General features: G+C 37.9%; 1 protein-coding gene across 2 annotated transcripts; it reads left to right on the top strand.

The window, feature by feature from the left end:
* Positions 1-980: 980 nt before the first annotated feature.
* On the top strand, positions 981-21,991 carry IFRD1 (interferon related developmental regulator 1). Of its 2 annotated transcripts, none has more exons than XM_027075303.2 (12): positions 981-1,121; positions 4,906-5,010; positions 5,167-5,251; positions 6,038-6,162; positions 7,756-7,913; positions 10,601-10,651; positions 10,733-10,911; positions 10,998-11,106; positions 15,408-15,542; positions 19,341-19,469; positions 19,860-19,955; positions 21,697-21,991. In XM_027075303.2, exons 1-12 carry the CDS (start codon positions 1,031-1,033, stop codon positions 21,784-21,786), a joined length of 1,353 nt encoding a protein of 450 aa, XP_026931104.1. In that variant the 5' UTR covers positions 981-1,030; the 3' UTR covers positions 21,787-21,991. The 2 variants fall into 2 exon arrangements, with proteins under 2 accessions (XP_026931104.1, XP_026931105.1); XM_027075304.2 differs by lacking the exon at positions 981-1,121 and adding an exon at positions 1,147-2,019.
* The last annotated feature ends 1,155 nt before the right edge of the window (positions 21,992-23,146 follow it).

Raw genomic sequence — 23,146 nt, 5'->3', positions numbered from 1 at the left:
CAATATTGGTATTTATAGTTTATGTTTGTTTTACCAGCTGTTACATTCTCAGAAACCAGACTGACCTGGCAGGTATAATTGTTAAACGACACATTCTTGTGTAGAAATACGACTCCTGCGACACTGAATCGCCAGATCTTTCTAGTCTGTAATAGGAGAAATACACAAACTACACGACTAAGTAAATTAAAACACACCTTTTTTGGAGGTGCACACAGCCCTGAACCACAGCTCAATGATAGATATTGGTGATCGCTAAACGAATCCAACAACTAAAACCTTGGGGGTGTTCTCGAGCAGGGGTATGGCTGTGCCCGAGCGAGACTGCAGAGAAGCAGGGTAAAGGTTAAACAGAAGAACTCCAGCCTCTGGAGAAAGATGAGCTAAGCTGATTGCGTAGCTCCCAGTTGGAAGCTGGCCGTCGTCATCATGCATACTCGCTACATTGCTCATCACCCACGATCAACTCAGTCTCTTCCAAGGCGGGGCTGCTGGGAAGCAGGGGAGGGGTCATGAGTTGGGAGGCAAGCCCGTTGGGAGGAGACAGAAGGCGAACCCCTCCCCGGCCCCAAAGGCCTACTACATTTCCCAGAATTAAATGCGGTAGCTAAGAGTCACTCTCTGGGCGCTGCCGGAAGACTTGCGACATGGGATTGGTAGTCAGGATCCGTCAGCCGCCGGAGGTAGGACTCTGGTCGGGAGATCTATACGGATTGGTTACTGGGTGTTCGAGTCCTGCCCACATATAGTGACGACAGGCGGCGGTCTTGCTACTTAAGTCGTCGTGGCCCAGCCCGCCCCGCCTTAGCTCCCGCGCTAGAGAGAAACATGTATCGTTTCCGATCACAGCTCTTCACCGGGATTTCTGCTGCTGCCACCGCCCACTCTTACCCCCGCCACTTCTCGCCTCTGTTGTTAGCTGAAGACTCGCCTCTTAGCCGCCCTCCGCACAGACGCACGAGTAAAAAGTGCAGCTCCATCGGCTGATCTTTGCTAAGCCCTGAGTTTAGGCGGCACCGGGCGTCCCACGATGCCGAAGAATAAGAAGCGGAATACTCCCCACCGCGGTGGCAGTGGTGGCAGCGGCTCAGGGGCAGCTGCATCGACGGCGGCGACAGCAGGTAAGGGGGTATCCCCGCCGCCGGCATCCCAGTTGCCGGCCGGACTAGCGAGTCTCTTAACCTCGGGCAGCCTGGGATTTGTAGTTCCTTCCCTTTAGACATTTGTGTTGGCTGGGCGCTTTAGTTGGCTGGCGAACTACAATTCCCACCGTGCCCTGGCGACAGTACCTCGCGCGATTTGGATCTGGCTTTCGAGCCGAACTCAGGCACCGGCCATGGGGGCGGGGAGGGGGCGAATAGGTCCTAGGGTCTGAGAGTGGGTCGGAGTCCGGGGTGAAGGGTTGCTGGGCGGGAGAGGCACGGTTTTCAGAAGCTGGTGCTTGCTCTTCAGAGCTCGCCCTGACGGAGGGTGGGGCCGAGTTAGGATTTGCGTCTGGGCTGTCAGTGGTCGTCTTTGACCCCCCGACTCCAACATGGAGTTCTCGGGAATGCTAAAAGTCCGGCGGGTTTGGCCGGGTTCTTGCGTCACGAGGCCTGGACCCTGAGCTGTGGGGCCGACGTGACGCAGAGGCGCACGTGTGGCATCCCGTTCCGCTGCCTTTCTGGGCATCCCGCGTGTCCCATCTGGCTGGGCGCAGGCGTAGGAGGCTTGGGGCCACTGTCCCAGCCTAGGCTCTATTCCTACCCCTGACTGGCACCTGCAGAAATCCCGAGCCCCCTCCTCCTCTTGTGGCCAGACGGTCCAGGCGACCTCCTCCCCGGGGCAGAAGTCGCGTTCTCCTTTGTGCTGCGTTCTATAGGTTCTGTGCTCTGAGGCCGGAATAGGCGGGGTGGCGAGGAGCTCTGATTGCAGTTGGCCAAAAGTTTAGGTTTTTGTGTTCTCACAGCAAAGTTGAAGCTTTTCCTGAATGGGTAGATGCTTCAATGAATTAATGATTCTGTGCTACTAACTATAGGGGTAAGAATAAAGGACTTCAAAGCGGAAAGTCCTACGAGACACCACTGAACTCAAGTCGAGTATTAAGTTAAACTGGGTGAAGTCAATTTTTTGATGGAGATTTTGAAGTTAAATACTGGAATATTCTCAGACATTATCCCATCGGAACTACCAGCCTTTATGTATTTGTCAACAGAGTTGCAAATCCGACCCACAGAATGATATGCCTTTGTTCATTAGTGAATAGCCCGATTTTCTTGTTAACAAGAAGGATGATTGGAAACTAGCATTTAAAGCGCTTTCATATAGGATTTATAGCAGCACGAAAACTCGTGTTCGTGTATTAAACATTTAATAATTGACAATAAGAATGGATTGTTATAAGTGCAATTTTTTTCTTCATATCGCTCTTTATTTTGATTGTATCCCTTCGATATTCGTGAAATTCATTTTTGATCAAGATGTAAAGTACAAAATTAGTTTGGTGTGGCATATGATTGCTCTGTGTCAGTTGAGGATACCTCTGTACTCTTCTGTTGTTAACCTTTTCCTCCTCTGAAGTAAATCTGAATTCTGTCTGGAAGGCCCTTATTTTATTCTCCTTTAAACTTGCCTTTTGTTGATGGAATAAATGGTGCAGAGCTGCAAGGCAAAGTCATTTAAAATTTGTAACGATGTTACTAATGGCTTCCTTGAATCGTAAACAAACCTTTTATTCCCTGTGAAACTTCCTGTCTAAGCTTCCTTTCTTCCTGGTACTAACAGAATAACCTCAAGTGGCAGTGGGGGATTGCCTTTCAAATTTTACCTCTAGGCTCTTTCCTGATCTTTAATCAGCCTGATTATTTTCAGTAAAAAAAAAAAAAAAAAAAAGTATATTTAAACACTGAATTTTAGCATGTTTAAGTGGAAAAGAATTCTTTGATTAGTTTATAAAACTGTACAGGCTTTGAGTGTCTTTGGAAATTTACTCTAGAACTTGTTAACTGTGCTCACCTCTGATAAATGGAGTATGCAGGTGGGATTTACTTTTTTAAAACCTTAATTTGATACCATGTGAATGTATTACTCAAGTGAATAAATAATAATCGAATAGAAGAGATAGAAAGTTGTCGCAAACTTGTACTAATTTATAAGCCACTTACTTATTGGTATTTTTAAATGACACCTAGAAGAGATGGGATTCAGATGAGATTTTAACATGTACAACTAAAAGATAACCAACTTTTCTATCACTTTAATTGGTTGTCCATTTAAATTCTTTCTAAGTTCTTGCAAAGTTCTAGGAAGCTGATAAAATTGACAAGTATGCATACCTGTTATATCACTTAATTTGAAGAGAGCATTTTTTTTTGGTGAAAGAACAAAACCTTGTAAGTAAGCCCCCTAAGAAATAAGGACTATATGTGTCTAGAGTGCTACTTAATTAAAATCACTTGGGAACACAAGGTGGGTGAGTTTGATCTAGATATCAGGCATTCATACACGGTTCTTTTTCTTGGTTTTTCTTTGTTTAACTTCTCTTTCCCTGGAGTCTTGGAAACTGATTGAAACTTAGAGAAAGTGGGGTAAATGTTGTATAGGAATATGTTTCTTGGCAGTTTAGAAATAGACTGAATATGAAAAGGAAAAAAATACGAATTGTTGAATAAATGTTAGTATTATTCAGATGACTCTCAACCATAGCCATGACTTCACATCATGAAGACAATGAAGATAGATCCAGAAATAGAGAATGATGTCATAGATCCTTGTTTATGTGTTTGTTTATTCCTGCCGTAAGGACTCTGATTAATATGTTGTGGTATCTTGGCTTCACTGCTTATTCTTTATGCTTTCCTACTTTGATTGGCAAAGTTTATTTCTTTGGGATAGCAAGCAAATTTGAAGGCCGCTTGCCACCTTATATTGATTTAAAAATCAGGCAAATCTCTGTTCTGGTTAAAAAAAAACCTCTAGAAAAAACCCTAAATTTAGTTAGCAGTTTTAGTCAGAGAGGATTTAGACAACAACAAAAACTTTTCTTAAGGTGGTACATTTCGTGAACATACGCACCTGGTGATGTTTGGTTCAGTCTTTGATTTTACTGATAAGGGAACTTGGGCTCAAAGAAATCAGGTGACTTAGAGTCATTTTGGGGGCAGAATTTGGGATGTAGTTTGATTCACTGCTCAGTGTAATTCATGATTGGGCAGTACTTTTATTAATATCAAATTCCTGCCCAAAAAAACCCACTTAACTATGGATTTATTTTTTTTTAAGTTAATTTGAGGAGAGATCCTAGTTTTAAAAAAGATTTTTCTAGTAACAGCCCTGATGTTTTTAAAGTGTTGGATATGTTAACCTTTATTTAGAGGTGAACTATTATAACAGGCTTTTATATTAAATATCAAAATTTCTATTTTACTTCTGTTTTCCCCTCTTAACTCGTTTTCTTTAAAACTACCATCCCTTAATGTCTTAATTCTTCCTCATGTGGCAGGTAACCTAAAAATTAATCCATTTACCATGTTTGTTTACTGTCATATTTGTTCACTAAGCTCAGTCATTCTTGAAAAATACACTTTTCTTATTCTTATGATCTATGATCTCATACTCTTTCTGGATCTATTTTCATCGTCTTCATGATTTAATGTCATGTTTGGAAATAGTTTTTTCGTCCATAATACCAGTTTTTGACATTTCTGAAATTGATGTAGATTGTAAACAGTTGGTGGTCTGAAAAACAGGTGAATTGACTTATTTTAGGAATATTTTAGTATGTTTTTTGTAGTATAATCATCTCTTCACCTAAGTAAGGTTGGGTTTTTATTAATGGATTTTTCCTAAGTAAATTTTAAAATTCCCAACTTAAATATTTGTGTATATGGCAACACAATCATCTCCTTTGACCCTCTTACCTAATAGGTGGCCAGCATCGAAATGTTCAACCTTTTAGTGATGAGGATGCATCGATTGAAACAATGAGCCATTGCAGTGGTTACAGCGATCCTTCCAGCTTTGCTGAAGATGGTATGAGTTTTAAATTTAAATTTGAAACTTTAGATAAAGGATGTTTTAGGTGGAAGAATTCTTATAGCTAAAGCATACTATCACTGTTCCCCATCTGCTTTTTTTTTTTTTTTTTTTTAACTTAAATTACAATGGTTAGTTTATATTATTTCATAGGACCAGAAGTCCTTGATGAGGAAGGAACTCAAGAAGACTTAGAGTACAAATTGAAGGGATTCATTGACCTGACCCTGGATAAGAGGTAGGAACTACTGGAAACTCTGTTCATTCTATGTCAGGGATTCTGGCCAGCCACCATGTGTATTGTATGCACTTCTCTGAACTTCTCTGATCTTGATTTGTTTACTTTGGATGTTTTAATGTTTTTTGTTCCTTTGGACTTCTAATGTGGATACGAACATACCAGTAGACTTTAGATGGACTTGGATTAGTCATTATACTAGCATAATAGCACATAACTGTATTTGATTATAATTGAAATGGATTCATTGGATTAACAGTTAATTTTCAGCTTGAAAGAACAGCTAAACCCGGCTTTAAGCCTCTTGTCCACTAATTTTGTTGCCTACATGAAAAATAGCAAAGCTAAATTTTCTTATTTCATGGTAGTTCTAAAGCTGACTTACAACACACAGAATTAAAAAGCCCTGGAGATGCAAACATGAACTCTAGACTTTTGTAATAAAAGTGTTAAAAGAAAAAAAAAGTGTGACTTTACTTAAATATGTACTACAAGAGAACATGTCTTGCACATTGAAACTATAAAATATTATATGGTCATTTAAACTTGTGGTTATTAGATGAATAAGCAGAAAAACGTTATATAAAGCAGCTTAAAATCTTTGTGTAATCAGATGAATTGTATATGAAAATTAAATTATTGAAAAATGGTTAGAGCTTGATGACAATTACATAAGAAAATGATTTACAAATCTGTCAATAGAAATGTAGAGGGGACTAGTGGAGTTTTTGTAAGTCATTGACCTATGGTACACTCCAGCTGGATCTTTGATTTTGTTTTAAATAGTGCGAAGACCAGGCAGGCAGCTCTTGAAGGTATTAAAAATGCACTGGCTTCAAAAATGCTTTATGAATTTATTCTGGAAAGAAGAATGACTTTGACTGACAGCATTGAACGCTGCCTGAAAAAAGGTACTGTCCTTATTTTTGAGTCAGAGTCACAGAACTAAAAAGGAATTTGCCACCTCTTGGCAGTAACCTTCGTTAATGGAAATAGAAAACTGGCTCACTCTTTTAACTTTAGGTGTCAAGGAATACACACTATGCTTATTCAAATTCAAAATGAGACTTGTTAGAAACTTTGTTTTTATTTATGTAATAGGCAGCTTAACACTAGGATTGTGGTGGATTGTCATCCTATTTTTGTATTGCAAGAAGTGATTGCCATTCTCAAAGAAGAAAGCCTTGAAAGCTTGTGTCAGATGTCAACAAAAGCCATTATTAAAAAAACCATCCCACTTCATCTTTCTGAAATTAAAAAAGTATTATAATCACGTAGCTCGTTTTCCCTTGCATGCACTTAAAACATCAGTCATACCTGCAGATGACATCATTTTCAGGATATTCCTTGGGATATTTGAATTCCAGAACTTTGTAGTAGAGATTCTGGAATTCATATTGTTGTAATCCTAGAACTTTTAAGAATGAAGAAAGACATTAAAGATTAAATCTAGTATCACCAGACTTCAGCTTTAGGAACCACCAAAATTAAAAAGACTTGGGGCTGCCAGCTTAATTATTTTGCCAAGTGAGGACATTGTGAGGGTAATGACTCTCCATCATTATCTCTTTGTTAACAAAATATTTTTAGCACCAGAATGTGGGAAGCCCACATGCTCTTTTAAATTGAGTGAGCTTTATTAGCTTTATGTCTTTGTTTTTCTCATTTTACCTTACGTGAAAGCTTTGTCAATGAATGGGTATTTGGAAACCTTTCATCCATTCCACCTCTCTCATTGTACAGAATAAAAGGCCTAGGAAATGGGAGATAGGTCTAAGGTTATATAACTTCTTAGTGGTATAGTTGATAGCAGAGCCCACTTTTCTGAGATGTTACAAAGACTTTTATAGAAGTGTTTACATTGAAACTGTTTTCTTATAATGATAGTTGGATTAGATGACTTCTAAAAATTCCATTCCAGTCTGCTTATTTTATAATTTTTTTGTTTGTCAGGTAGTAATTTGCATGTAAAATCTGCCCAAACCCTTTGGTGTCTGTAGTTTTTGTATGGTTTTAATCCCTTGTTTATTTTCAAAAAATTGGGATGGGGCGGGGGGGACCCTGAAGGTTAAGGCTTTCTCACGGGCTGTGTACATCTGAAATGCTTCAGAGATTAATGCAGAGGCTACCTGAGCACAGTTCTGTGAGTACATGAAAGGTTTGGAAGGTCAAATCAGCTGAAACACGTTATTTTGTAAAACAGAACATGTTTTGTTATAGCACATGCTTAAGATAGGTATTGATCTCCATTTTACTGCCGATGAAGTATGTTTTGAGAATAAGTCATTTGGCTAGTAAGTGGTGGATCTAGGATTTGAGTGAGGTCTGTTCCCAGAGTTTGAGCTCACTAGGGTGCTGCTTAGGTCAAAACTTGGAACGTACTATGGGTTTTGTAAATGGTAGATGATATTTTGGAATTGTACAGATTTGGGAAATGGCTATCTTAATAAGTTAGTCTTTTCAAAGTAATTTTTTTCACGGTTGCACCGTTGTTTTTTCTGTAGGTAAGAGTGATGAGCAGCGTGCGGCTGCAGCACTAGCATCTGTTCTGTGTATTCAGTTGGGCCCTGGGATCGAAAGTGAAGAAGTTTTGAAAACTCTTGGACCAATCCTAAAGAAAATAATTTGTGATGGAACAGCTAGTATCCAGGCTAGGCAAACTGTAAGTATGTGATTTTTTAGTTTATAAATTTATCTAGGCGTGACAGCCAGTTACTCTGATGAATGATCTAGGAAAGTTAGACTTTTTAAACTAGCAGGTTTGTAATTAACATTTTATTTTCATTTGTCTTTTAGTTTGAGTGAACAGACTTAGCATAACAATTGTTTTCTTAAATTTTCTTTGATGCCATAGAATAGCCCAGATAGATTTCTACACCTTTGAAATTGAAGGTCATACACTAATAGGGAATACTATATTGAGTTACTTAGGATGATTGAAGAGTAATTTTGAGTGGTGCCTGCATGGCTTAGTTTGTTGAGTGTCTGACCTCGACTTGGGTTTGAGCCCCACGTCGGGCTGGCTGCTGTCAGTGCAGAGCCTGCTTCGATTCTTCTGTTCCCCTCTCTCTCTATCCTTCCCTTGCTCTTGCTTGTGCTCTCTCTCCAGAATAAAACATTAAATAATAAAACATTAAAAAAATTATTTTGGTTGGAACTTAAAGAAGTGATCTAACAGTGTTTATTGGGTGGTTATATTTTACTCTTAAGAAATGTAATAGGTGTTAAAAAAAAATTGGCTTGGTGTGGCCGACAAGTCCTTGTGAAAAGCTGAATGCTCTATTTCCATGGGTGGATTTGGGTTGATGTAGGAATCTGTAACTTGTGAGATCCTCATCTAATTTTCGGGTTTGAAAAACTTTCGTTCTCTAATTGTTTGAAATTTATCACTTATAACAGTTGACTTTAAATTGTTTTTTTGTTTGTTTGTTTTTGGTATGCTTAAGTGATTATCACAAACATCTTTCTGAGTTTAGAAAGTAGATTTGGATCTTAACGGATCTTAAGAATCTTAATGCATCATAAGAATTTAATCTTAGTAGATTTGAATCTTAAGCTGTTTTCCTAACAAGAGAACCAGTTCAAGTTTTTAATACTTTTAAGAGTGAGTTTTCAAGCTTTCTCTTTAATATTACTTAAAGTAATTGACATTGATCTTTATATCAGATAAACCCTGAGATCTTGGTGGCTTAATAAAAGTTTATTTCTTGCTCCTGTCACTGTGTAAGTAAGTAGTCAGAGACCCTGGTTATCCACCCTGTGGCTCTGCCCTACCTTTAGGTCCTCCATATGGCAGCTATGGTAGCTGGAAGGGGAAAAAGAGGATATATGCTCAGGCCAGAGCATATCCCTTTAGCGGCCAGTTCCTTGGTCTACCAGCTGTATGGAAGCCGGGTATAGTGAGGCTGTTTCCCCTAGAGACAAAGAAATAGAATTTTGGTGACTTCCTAGGAATCTCTGCTCTCTAGCATTTAGTGATCCCAAAATGGCTATATCGGCTTATGCTGTTGACATTCTTTGCCCCCTTTTTGGGTAGTTTCATGCAACTTCTAAATCATGCAGGACTGGAGAGGTGTTTTTGAAATGTTTGACAGAAAACCCTGTTAGGTGGGTACTTGTAGCGATGTCTTAATTTTCATCATGCGTGAGTTTGTTGTCATTTTTTTAAAAAATATGCTCGATGCTTGCCGTGAATTAAAAAATTCCTTGACAATTCTTACATTAGCAGAGGGATGTAGGCAGTTCTAATTGTTAATATACCTTTTTTCTCTTGAGGCAGCGAAAGGAGAGATTGGGCTTGGCGTGTGCTGCTTGCTCAGGACAAGGGATTACAGATTGAAAGTTTTTGTTACTGAGAATAATACCTAGATTACTTTTTAACTTTAGCAATGTCCAATTTTTACCAGGGTGAAATAATGAAAATAAAATAGTGACACAAAGCAGATTAATGCCACAAGTGTCCTTATGCTACCAGATCCAAACTAACTGAAACCTGGGTGTGCGAATGGTGACTTTAAAGACTTAATGCTTTAGTGGCACTTGGAACAACATGAGAATTTTAATGAAAACGTGGAGAAAAGGGAAGTGGACAATAATAAAATGTCACAAGTCATAAATTGTTTTCATATGATCTGTTAGAGCAGTGTTCTGAAAATTAATGGCTCCCATTTATGCTACAAGCACATGGTTGCATATGTTTTGTCTTCCACGTCCATTTTATTAAGTAACTTTACCTTTGTAGTCCTATATCGTTCCTTTTTCCCCCCTAACAAAAGGCAGTTACAGGATTCCTGACCGCTTTTCAATATACTTGGAAAACAATGGGATCTGGATTAATGAGATCCTTCTTTAAGCGGAAGTTCAAGGAGAGTTATTAAACTGGAGGAGATTTCTGCTCCTACTGTGCTTATTTCTGGAAAAATGATTTCTTTTGGAAGTTTTCATAGTAGAGTCTACGTAAAAACAAATGAACATAAATGGTTTTAAAAGCCTTGTAACAAACTTAATGTGTTTTAAACGTTTTTAGTAGAGTAGACTTCTTAATCTCCAATGTGCAAACTTCATCTCTTTCTTTGAGTTGGAGTTGGAAGTTTGAAAACTATCTGCTGGATTAATGGAAGAACTGAGAGAAAGAGAAGAACTTAACCATACTCTCAGTTTGGTAGCATAGTTTGAGCTGAAATCCACTTCCCTTAACTCTTGATTCTATATTCTCTCTTTTTATACTCTGCTTGGGAACATTATAGTCATGTAGTTAAGAACATTTTCACATTGAATTATAAAAGCAGGAAGATACAGAAATAGTAAGAAAATTACAAACATTAATGTCTATATTTACTTTTTTTTTAGTGTGCAACTTGCTTTGGTGTTTGCTGTTTTATTGCTACAGATGACATTACTGTAAGTAGAAAACCTTTGACCCAGTTATTCGCTTGTTTCAAATTTAAGATGGTTACCTTATTTAATGTTTTTATGCATTAGGAGCTGTATTCAACTCTGGAATGTTTGGAAAATGTCTTCACCAAGTCCTACCTCAAAGAGAAAGACACTAATGTTATTTGCAGCACCCCTAATACAGTGCTTCACATCAGCTCGCTTCTTGCATGGACATTATTATTGACCATATGCCCGATCAGTGAAGTGAAGAAAAAGCTTGAGATGTATGTATTCTTTGTTTCATATTTTATGAAAACCTACATTGACATGATTGGCTGTGTTCACATAGTAATGACTAACTGTTTTTTAGGCATTTCCATAAACTTCCAAGCCTCCTGTCTTCTGATGATGTAAACATGAGAATAGCTGCTGGTGAATCTTTGGCACTTATGTTTGAATTGGCCAGAGGGATGGAGAGTGTAAGTATTTGATGAATAGAGAAAAAAAGATTATATCACAAGGACTGTGATTCTATCATTATCTTCATAATTAAGAGTTAGATGATAACTTCGGAGTATAGCCAGCTTGAAAACCAAGTGATTGATTTCCCTGCTTCTTGGCAGTGATGATAAAAGTTTTAAGAGCATAAACCAGTAGGGGTTGGTAGAGCAACATTTGAGCGTTATTGCACTTACCCTTGCTGTCTATAGAACTCAAGTTTAGGGGCACTTTTACCATGGAGAAAGTTGTTGACTACAATCTGTTTGGAACTGCTTGGATTTCTCAGGCACAGGACACATTCAGGTGATTCAGGCATGGATGCCTTATCATAAATGTCAGACAAGTGGATGAAATACTAAGTCAACATAGGTTTGGGATCAGATAAATTTAATCATTGTTGTTTAACTTCTCTAAGCCAAAGCTGGAAACAAGCATGGACCTTTAGACTGGGACATGTGCTTTGTAGTTCCCCATCCGCTGTCTGCTTGTCATGTTGTTACTCAATTTGGCTCTCAAAGGTATTTTGTGATAGGTGACCAGCTTTACTGGATTGCCTGATACTGTTCTAAGGTTAGCGTTAACAGCCCTGTGTTCCAGGAAACCTCTCATCTCTGGCTAACTGGGATGTTTGGCACCCTAGTTTGTATCCCCTGTTGTGAACCTTTGGTTACTTACTAGGTGCTCTTTAATGTAAAGACAACAACTATACTTCTGGAATGAAACCTTTTCTGGAATTAAATGTGTTATTTAATAGTGAATAATTCCAAATAGGATTAATAATATCTCTGTCGCCTTTGTTCTTCACATTTCATTCTAGTCCTATGTTTAAAAATAATGTTTAGGCTTGGAGTGCCTGGGTAGCTCAATTGGTTAAGCATCTAACCTTGACTTCAGTTCGGATCTTGCACTCATGGTTTGTGTGTTTGAGCCCTGCATCGGGCTCTGCACGGACATTGCGGAGCCTCCTTTAGATTCTTTCTCTCTCTGCCTCTCCTCCACTTGCTTTCTTTCTCTCTGTCTCTAAAAAAATAAATAAAAATAAACTGGAAAAAAAGCCAAAACAATGTTTTAGGCTCTTAAAACTTCTATCTAGGAAGTGTCTTTGTTAGGCTTCCTCTAACCTCCCCCCGCCTTTTTTTTTTTGAAAGCTAGCAGGTAGAATGGAAAGAAGCTATTAATGCTGTCAGCGAACGAATGTACTTAGGAGAAATTGGACTCAAGCTTAGCAATCAATTTAATTTTATTGAGCTACTTAATGGCTCCTTAACCTCAAGGCATAGAAGCCAGATGTCCCAGTTTTTTAATTTTCTTTTACTCTACTGGCTATAAATGGTAATTTCTTTGCTTTTTCCTTTGAAGTGTATCTTAAAAGTAAAGTAATGTTACAATTTAAATTATTCATGTTGGATTTTTTAAAATAATTGTGTAAACATACATTTATTATTACTCACATATCTTCTTTGTTCTCCGGGTTTGATAAATTGTAGGAGATAGAGCTAGAACTCAGGTCAGATTAAACATGTTTGGATAAGTCCCTATCTAAGGACAAAAATGAACTGAGTTACAGAATAGAACCTAGTGTTTTGTTTGCTATTTTTGTTAAGTAAGCTTTTTGAAAGTGAGTTTGTGGTATTGGGTAGGAGTAGATGTAGGGCGTTCAAAAAATTAAACCAAGTGTTGATGAATACATAGGCTGATTTAAATTGTGGTTTTAGTAGCAAATGCATGGCATGGAAATATTCAGAGCCTTTGCTAATGTAAGTTTCCATGGGGAATTAGAAATTGTGAGAGCTCTCTCTCTAGTTTATTGTGCATATTTGCTCTGTAACCACATAGGTAGGTGTGTGCTCTGGAGCCACACTCCCAGGTTCAAATCTCTTTTCTACCCTTACTAGTTGGATAATTTGGGCAACTTCTATGCCTCAGTATCAGTATCTTTAAAATGCAGAATAAAATAGTAATTACCTCATAAGGTTGTTGAGAACACGATAGGTACAGTATAAGTGGTAGCTATTACTGTTAACTCTTGATTAAACTGAGTATTACTTCCCCTCTCTAGCAGTGGTCTAGTAGTGGCCTTTTAGGAGCTCTCTAGAATAACTTACAATAACACCAAGACTGTTCACTAGGCAGAGTTACAGTTCTTGGGAGCCAGATAACATGCTGACCCTGGAAGACATACCAAAATACAGCATAGACCTTCCTTGATTCTCCCATTTTTATACCCTGCTTAACCTGACAAAGGAAGTGCTTCAGGAGAGAAACAGACACACACCCTTGTGTGATCATGATTCTGCTATTTTCTTTTTATATTTGATAGGAGTTAAAGTGTTTATTTGTACCCCAAGAGTCCCAATTTTCATTTGTCCCTGGATATATAGTTTACTATATAGTTATCCTAAGCCCCAATAAGTTGGCTTTCGGATGCTATTTATGGACTGTTTTTGTTCTATATTTTCTTTCTTTTTAATGCCCAAATGTTTCGGAGACATTTCCCTACAATATTTAACATTTGTTTTTTCCAAGTTAGTACTATATTGAACTCAGTGATTGATACCGTAACTAGATTGAGTTTTATCGGTTGCAGAGATCAATTACAGTGGGATTTCTTAACGTCTGTATGGTTGGTAGGTTGGGCTGTGTAATTTTCTGTTGGGGAGAGGGTGTGGGTGCGGTCCTGTGCATTTTAGGATGTTTAGCAACATCTCTGGCCTCTACTCATTAGATGCCCGTAGCAACTGCTCCTTCCTCAGGTATGACGACCAAAAATGTCCCTGGACATAGCCGAATGTCCCCGGTGGGTCAGACTAGTAGTGGTTCTCAGTTCTTAAAACAAGTTAAGTTAATATCTAGAGTTTTCTTAATTTCATTTATTTTCCTATATGTATTGTAAGATTTTCCATACATTTTTCTTTGAGAATACTATAACAGAATGAGTAGCCAGTGAAATGAGTAGGAAACTTCCAGTGTCTGAAATGTACTTGTTTCTACAAGTAAAACTTTATGAAAGCATCACATTCATTGGAATTTATATACATAGAGATAAACATGACTTTGATCTGTTTTAATAAAACCTCATCAGCTTTGGTAGTAGATTTTCTAGATGCAAATCTTAAGGTATTGTTCCAGTTACTCAGACATAGGAGGTTGATTTGGAACATTTGAAGAAAACTTGTTGAAATAGTTAATAATACACAATCTCTAAAATATTGACAATAAGAAAATATGTACTTAAAAGTTGGGGTATCAGTTGTAATTTTCTACCAGTAATAATAAATTTTAAATAATAAAATTTCTACCAGTTTAATAATCTTTTTAATTTTAGACTTTAAAAGAAATTGCATTTGTGCTTTTTAAGCTTAAACAATTATATATACAATTTGAAGAATATCCAGAATAAGATCTACTTATTTTAATAGAACAAGTTAAATGATTATTATAGCTAATGCAAAAAATATTAAACCACCATTAATAAGTGGAACTGGAGATTGTTTACTTTCTGGCTTCTCTAAGTGTCTGCTCTAATTTTGGTCAGCTAAATAACTTTGAATCATTTTTTAATGTGTTTATAAAATGTACATAGGGAATAAAAACACTCAAAGATACTTCTTAAAAGTATAGCCATTGTTAAACTATAACAAGGAAACTCACAGTCAAATCAGGACAGTAGCAAATAGTAATACATTTTGTGGCTTTTCTTCAGAAGGGATTAAAATATCTTAGCTTGAGTAACTTAAGTACATGAAGTGTACACCTGAGTTAAATGCTTGCTTATTTGAAAAATGAAGAGTAAATAAGAAATTAGGTGTTTTAAGCGTTACTGATCGCTTGTACTTTGGGAATAAGAATATTTGGAATTCTGGGATTGTGTGCTTTGGGGACTGAAGAGCCAAAGGATAGAAGCTGTGTTGATATTTGTGGTATCTGACTTCCACTGAACTTTGAAATCCCAGGAATGTCTTGAATACGGTAGGAACACAATAAGTATTTGTTGACTGTATCTGGATATAGTTGGGAGGGGAATGTTAATTGGTTAGTGGTAGTGTATCATTTTGTAGTCACCATTTCTGGATTAAAATTTTCGCATGATGCTATAAATGTGTGAACGTGTGCCTGTGTGCCAAGATCTCTGAAGAGCTCCGAGATGTGTGGTGCTCCTTTTACCACTGCTGGGTGATTTCCAAAGTGGACTGTTCTTTGTTAGCGCTAGGAAAGGTTGGGGTGGTGGCGGCGGGGGAAAGGAACCCAATAACAAACTAAAATTGTTTTTCCTGACCAGGACTTTTTTTATGAAGACATGGAGTCTTTGACTCAGATGCTTAGGGCTTTGGCTACAGATGGAAACAAGCACCGTGCCAAAGTGGACAAGAGAAAGCAGCGGTCCGTGTTCAGAGACATCCTGAGGGCAGTGGAGGTAGGTCTCTCAATGCTACAATGCCTACTCATTTTGAATGAGATCGTTTTAGGCTAAACTTGGCAGTTGGGTCATTTTGTTGGTTGAACTTCATGTTTGATCAAAATAGTTTCCTCATTTTAAGCCTGGAGGGTATTTTTAACAACGTATATATGTTTTTTGTAAACAAAGGCAAATTTCATTTTGATGCATAAAGGTACTTTTTTCTCAGTTTAAAAAATACACAGTGTATTTCCCTTTGTTGTACTTGTCATCATTTAAACAGTGGTGCTTAGCACATACATATTTAGTACAGTGTTCTCTGTGAATAGTGAATTATTGCCTACCCGTCAGTACTTTTAAGCAAAGACCTTTGTATTCTCCCTAGGAAGCCTAGGTGCTAAAATAACAAAACCCAGCATTTAAGTAATGTTTTAAAATCATCCGATACTTGAGTACCTTCTACAGTCTTCTAACCTGTTTGAATCTACCTGGCAAATAAATTGATTTAGAAACCTTCAGGGATTCGAATAGAAGGCACAGTTAAGAGGAACTGCAGGTTAAGGGCAGTTTTACTGTGGAGAATACCAGAGTCATTAACATTTTCTTTTATTCCTTTTTTTTTTGGTTTGACCAGGTAAGAAATATTTCTTTCACATAAAGGATAAATATCTCAGGTTCTTACTATCCAATAGGGCAGCTCATTTAAGAATAAGTGTGTCACCAGAGTCTTCAACCTGGCGTGTATATGAAAATTTAGAATGGTAATTAAAAAAAATAAAGATGCTAAGATCCCATTCAGGTCCAGTTTTGAAATATTCCAGTGATTCTCATGCGTAGCCTGCTTAAGAATTTTGTTCATTTTAATCCAAGTAAAACTTAGGGTATAAATTAGTATAGAGATCTTCAGGGATCTATGCATTTCAGTTAATGCTAACTCTAATTACATTATAGTAATATTTTATATTTACTCTGGTTTTTAGAATCTGAAAAATAAAAGCCTCCAAGCTCGAGCAGACATCTATGTTAAAAATTGATCCTTTTGATCTTACAATTTTAGTGCGGTGGTGTCACCAAATTAAAATTAAGCAAGGCATTTTCTTGAATAACTACAAACTACTCCTCTATTTGGATAATGTCACCGCCAAAGATAAGATAATGGTGTGTTCTATGTTTTCTGGATTAGACCTGATGTCAGATTTTCTGTCTTGATGCATCCTTTCTGGATCAAAGATTGTAAGGCTCAGCAGGATTTGAGCAGACCCTGTTGACAAGCCCCTCGGCCTGAGCAGCCACAGCACGCAGCACTGATTGTCCTAAGACACAAGCCAGATTGCAGTGCACACCAGCCTTAACAGGCCTCTCATGTGCCCCCCACCCCTGCCCAGCACCTCCTACAAGTGAAAGCCCTTTCTTTGCTTCATAATTCTTCCCTGCAGTGCTCTCCCCTTAGGCCTTTTCCACCCTCCCCTCTCCACCTCAGGATTTCCCTTCCTCCCCTGCCCTTTGCCTGGGTTCCCTCTTCTCCAGCTCTACTTCAGTGTACCTGCTGAAGAAAGGTCTGTCCTCACAGCCTTGCTAAGTGTTCTTGTTTCTTAACTTTCACTGGAACCCAGCTTTCTCTGAAGGACCCTGCTTCCTTGATGGATCTTTTAAATGAAGCTGATTAAACTGCCGTAGAGGAGAGTTCTCCATTTTAGGTGTGCTTGTTGCTGCCCATCCTTTCTTTTCATCTGGAAATCTTTCTTTAAGCTCATGAATGTCTTAATCAGCAAGCATTTAATACGTTAGGTGCCTTGATACAAAGTTTTCTTATTTCTGTTCCATTATAACACTTAAGCAACACAGTTATTTTTTTAAGGAAAAATGGAGACCAAAGGCAGAAAGAACAGTAAGTAGCACAGCTGGAATTTGAACCCATTGTACTGTGCCATCAACAGGGCCACATGCTGCAGATAGGTCAAGTGAGAGAGAGTGAAGGAAGTGTCCATTGGATTTGTCAATTCGGTCATTGGTGGGTGACCTTTATAAGAGCAGCTTCAGTAGAGTGATGTCAGGAAAGCGTGACTGAAGGGGATTGGAAAGTGAAGCAGTGGAGATGTTGTGTTTTGACTGTTCTTTTTTTTTTTTTTTAATTTTTTTTTTTTAACGTTTATTTATTTTTGAGACAGAGAGAGACAGAGCATGAATGGGGAGGGTCAGAGAGAGGGAGACACAGAATCTGAAACAGGCTCCAGGCTCTGAGCTGTCAGCACAGAGCCTGACGTGGGGCTCGAACTCACGGACCGCAAGATCATGACCGGAGCCGAAGTCGGCCGCTTAACCAACTGAGCCACCCAGGCGCCCCATTTGACTGTTGTTTTCAAAAACATGGCTGTAACTGGAAGGGGAAAGGTTGATCACTGGATCGTGGGAGGGTTTTGTTGTTTTGTCTTGTTTTAGATGCTGGGTGTTTTAGATGCTCCCTTTATGGGAGAAGGAACCAGTGGAGAAGTGAGCATTTTAAAATACAAGTTTATAATTTTAGTTTGAGGGTATGATGATAGATTGAGAGTGTGATGTAAGGAGTATGATTTGCCTTGAATCGGAGAGATTTAGGAGAGGAATAGGTTATGATGCAGATGAGTTTAGACAGAGCTCTTTCCTGGTGTCTCAGTGTTTCTCAAATGAGAAAGGCTGAAATAGTAGAACCCTGTTGGGTGTTTTTTCAGTTGTGACAGACCAGGCAGTTTGTGCTTCACAGACATGCTTTATCTTACACTTCTCATAACTCTGTGGTATAGGTATTGAAGGCTCCACTTTACAGGCAAGGGAACAGACCCAAAGGGGTTAAATTAGTTGCTAAAATGACAAGCCAGTGAGTGGCACACCCATGTAAGTCTAGATTTCATGTTCTTTTCTATCACATTATATAATGTGTCTGCTGAGAAGGAAGGGGGCTAGGTAGATGTCGGGGAGCTGATTGGAGTGGTCAAGTTCCATCTCCTTTGTTCTGTCCCTGTGGTGATCAGCTGCTCTCTTCCTAGTTACTCTTTCATAATCATGATTCATTAAAGAATGGAGCAGCCAGTTTTTTTTCATCCCAAGTTCTGCCCCTGTTCTGGGTGACTCCTCCCTACATTTGGAGGGCCCTTTCCTGTATTTGTTTCAATGGTCTTTACTTCCATTTCCTTTATTTCCTTGATTCACTAGTTTCCCACTCATGATTGTACTTTAGAAATTGTCTTCTGGAAAAATCGTTCCATCTCTGAAGTCTTAAACTCCATTTGTTAACCTCTCATTTTTTTAGTAAGTCTGCTCTGAGACCCTTGGAGCCCTCTTGTTGCTGGTACTCTACTTTTTGGTTGGTCTGTTATGTCAGTTCCATTTATCTTCCCTTCCTTCCGTTGACCCCCGCTTCTTCTCAGTTTCACTCCTGGTGTGTGGGGCATCTTGTCTTCTGACTTGTCTTGCAGCATCTTGCTCCTCTCTCCCCACCTCACCCTGTATTTGTAGACCAATATAGATACCTGATTTTTTTCTTCAAGTTTGTTGAGTGTTATTGAAATTTAAAGACATTCACAACAGTATGGTTTTGCCAATAGTATTTATCCGAACTTGGTTGTGCCTTTAAGTCTACTATAAATAGACAAGTTCTGTACCCTTATATTAGGATAATACTTGCTAGTCTGTTCACATCTCAGGGGTGGAGGTATCGGAGTTATCAGTTTAAACCATATTGTTTACTTGTAAATGTGTCTGTTTAGAAATTGTGTTTCTGTAGGATCTTGTGAAGCCATCTTAATTCCTCTTAAAATTTTTGGTTCTTCTGTTGGCTAGGAACGGGATTTTCCAACAGAAACTGTTAAATTTGGTCCTGAACGTATGTATATTGATTGCTGGGTCAAAAAACATACCTATGACACCTTTAAGGAAGTTCTTGGTTCAGGAATGCAGTACCATTTGCAGGTGAGTGTGAGTGACCTCTTTTCTGTATGTTTGTTTTTAAATTAGCATTTTGGAATGTAGTTCACTTAATGGGCTTTTGAAGTTAGTTGGATATGGAGATGCTTTCAGCATGGTACAGAGCTGCATTTATTTTTTTTAAAGTAGAATTGATAAGTAGGCAACTTTTTGGTGGAACATCTGTAAGTTTTGTAGACGACTTTTGCTTATGTAACTTTCTTGGATTCGAGGCATTGGAAACAACTTAGTCTCATAAAGAGGAAAATAAGTGACCCAAATACTTATTTATAAGCTCCACATAACTTCTATTAATCAGATTTCACTTTATGTAGTAAAAAAGAGCTGATATTTGATAATGAGCCTGATTTTATTTACCTTTCTGTTTTACCGAAGTCAAATGAATTCCTTCGTAATGTATTTGAACTTGGACCCCCAGTGATGCTTGATGCTGCAACACTTAAAACCATGAAGATTTCACGTTTTGAAAGGGTAGGTTTTGTTTTTGTTTTCATCAGAACTCAATGCATCAAAGAAAAGTAGACCGAGGCTTTGATTTTACCAGGTGATAGGTATTTAGCGGAGTCTATGGGCTTGTAGTGCTTTATGATGTTTCAGACACAGAATAGCTGTATTAAAATTGTAGACACTTTATTTAGAGTATCAGGAGTTACAATGAATGATTTTTATCTATAATCCTATTAGCACAGAAATTATTTTCCTTTCTTGTTTTCTTTTATTCTGTTAACTTTTTATAGTTATGAATAAGTACACAGTATCTTTTGTATCAGATAACTAACCCTACTTAGTAAGTACCAGATTCATTTTGCAAGCTGAGAAAACAGGTGCTCAGAGAGTTTGTAACATTAAATACTAATTAATGTAATTTCACTTAACATTTCCAAAATCCTTAATTATATTTTTATGTTTTTATTGAGGTGAAATTCACATAACCTAAAATAAACTATTTTAAAGTAGAATTCACTGGGGCGCCTGGGTGGCTCAGTTGGTTAAGTGTCTAACTTGATTTCAGCTCAGGTCACGATCTCACGCTTTTCATGAATTTGAGCCCCGCATCGGGCTCTGTGCTGACCGTGTGGAGCCTGCTTGGGATTCTGTCTCTCCCTCTGCCCCTTCCCTATTCATGTGTGCATTCTCTCTCTCTTTCTCTCTCACTCTCAAAATAAATAAACATTAAAAAAATGAAGTGTACAATTTAGGGCATTTAGTATACTCAACAGTGTTGTGCAGCTGTCATCTCTGTTTAGTTTCAGAATATTTTCATCACTGCAAAAGGAAACTTATATCCATTAAACATTCCCTTCTCATCCCTCCCCACCCCCCCAAGCTGCTGGCAACCACTGATATGCTTTCTGTCTCCATGCATTTACCTATTCTGGATATTTCATGTAAATAGATTCCTAAAACATGACCTTTTGTGTGACTTTTTTCATTCAGCATCATGTTACCAATGTTCATCCATATTCTAGCATGTCCCAGTGTTTTAGTACTTTTTGTGGCTGAATAACACTCCATTGTGTGGATACAGCACGTGATTATCCATTTATCAGTTGATAAACTTTTAGCTTGTTTCTGCTTTTTGGCCATTGTGAATAGTGCTACTGTGAACATTTGTGTACACGTTTTTGTTAGAGCACCTGTTCTCAGTTCTTTTAGGTATATACCTAGGAGTGGAGTTGCTGGGTCATAGGGTAGTTTTGTGTTTAACTTTGTAAGGAACTGCCAAACTGTTTTCTACAATGACTGAACCATTTTGCATTCCCACCAGTAGTGTATGAGAGTTCCAATTTCTGTATCCTTATCAACACTTTTTATTCTGGCTTTTTTTGTTTTATAGCCATACTAGTGGGTGGGAAGTGCTTAACTATATTTTTATAGACTATAGTTATTTTTATAGCCACATAATTGATGATTAGGTATTTTAATATTAATATCTTTACATACATTTCTCTTTTGAATCCCTTCTTGGATGAAATCTTTACATGGGAATACAGGGCTGGATTATGACTCTTTGATATGTACTGCCAAATAACCTTCTAAAGTTATTCTATCATTTGTAATTGTTTCCAGTAATGAATGAAGGCACGTAGCTATTACACACACATTTGACAACATTTTTATGATTTTAAAATGTTATGATTTTAAAATGTTAAAATACAAGAATACTTTAAGCTTTAGTGATTCACTTGTATTTTCCTTTCCTTCATTTCAGCATCTGTATAATTCTGCAGCCTTCAAAGCTCGAACAAAAGCTCGAAGCAAATGTCGAGATAAGAGAGCAGATGTTGGAGAATTCTTCTAGATTTTTGGCACTTGAAGATCACTTTCTAATTTTTTTTTTTTTTTTGTAATTTCTAATGTATTTAAACTAGAGATAGTTTTTATCTTTGGGTTAACATAGATGGCTTTTGTAGCAGGGGTTATAATTTAATGTACAATATTGCAAATGGTGAGTTCTGGTTATTGAATATTCTCTGTAAATATAATCAGTAAACATAAATAAAGTATTTGTAATGTTTGGTCATTTCTATTTATGAAGAGCAAAAATATGTTACTGTACTTGATTTCATAATGAGGAAACCTATCACCCAAGTTTAAATTTCTTATACTGTAGTTGTCCAAAAATATTGATTATAATGTTGTAAATATACAAAGTACTTAATATACTAGACAGGTGAGTTTTGGATACAGTTTTGGGAGCTAATTCTTTTAGAATTCTGCTATATTTTAATTATTAAATGGGATCTAATCATTTTAGTTCTGTCACTGGGGTTGACGAAGCATGAGACCTTAGAGCTACTCTGAAAGGCCATTTGGTCTTTGAGACCAAAGCTAGTGGGAGTTCACGAGGAGTTCAGCATATGCCAGAAAAGCTGCCAACCTTGACCTCTGAGGGCAGTAACACATTTTATCTGCTATAGTCTTACATTTTAAAATAAAGATCTTTTCACACTAAAAGTGCTTCTTTTCTAGTAGAAGAAACATTTATGGGTTTGAGGTACAAAGTTCAAAATAACCAACCTAGATAGGGGGAGGGAGACAAAACTCACTTGTATATTTGGAAGCATGAAGATAGATGAAAGAATGTAGCAATGTCTGTCATTGGGTATATCACTGTAGAATAGTACTTAGCGCCTCATTGGGATTCTAGTTACTGATTTCTTTGGGTTTAGTGCAGGAAACAGTAATAAGAGGCTTCAGGGGTGGGGTAACCTGTACACTAGAGAAGACCCCAGATCCGTGAAGGTGTTCTTCCCAAACCAGGGCTCTTCCTCCCCGACATTCTCAACAACTCCTGGGACATGTGATGTAGCTTCTTGTTGAAACCGTATTGTCTGGCCTGTAGAGTCGCTGTAGCTGTGGCAAGCGTGAGTCCCATCTCTCAGTTCTGGTGCAGAGGAAAACTGCCTCGGAATCCAGAACTGGAGTTTGCTGTTGCCACCTTCTTGTACTCCCAAGTAGGTCAGAATCCTGGAAAAAACGATTACAAGTAGTTATCGCCCGTAAATTTTCAATTTCGTATATGTATACTATTTTTAAATAAAAATTTTTATTAAAATGATGTATATACATAGTTGAATGGTACCTCAGGGATTGTAAGGGGGAAAGTTAGCTCCCTGCTCCATCCTTTTCCATTTCACAGGGGCCGTTTCAGCCTTTGG

Source organism: Acinonyx jubatus, chromosome A2, assembly GCF_027475565.1.
Source record: "Acinonyx jubatus isolate Ajub_Pintada_27869175 chromosome A2, VMU_Ajub_asm_v1.0, whole genome shotgun sequence".
In the NCBI taxonomy this organism is placed as follows: domain Eukaryota; kingdom Metazoa; phylum Chordata; class Mammalia; order Carnivora; family Felidae; genus Acinonyx; species Acinonyx jubatus.
Note: the sequence above shows the minus strand (reverse complement) of the source record. Positions and strands in the feature narration are given on the sequence as shown.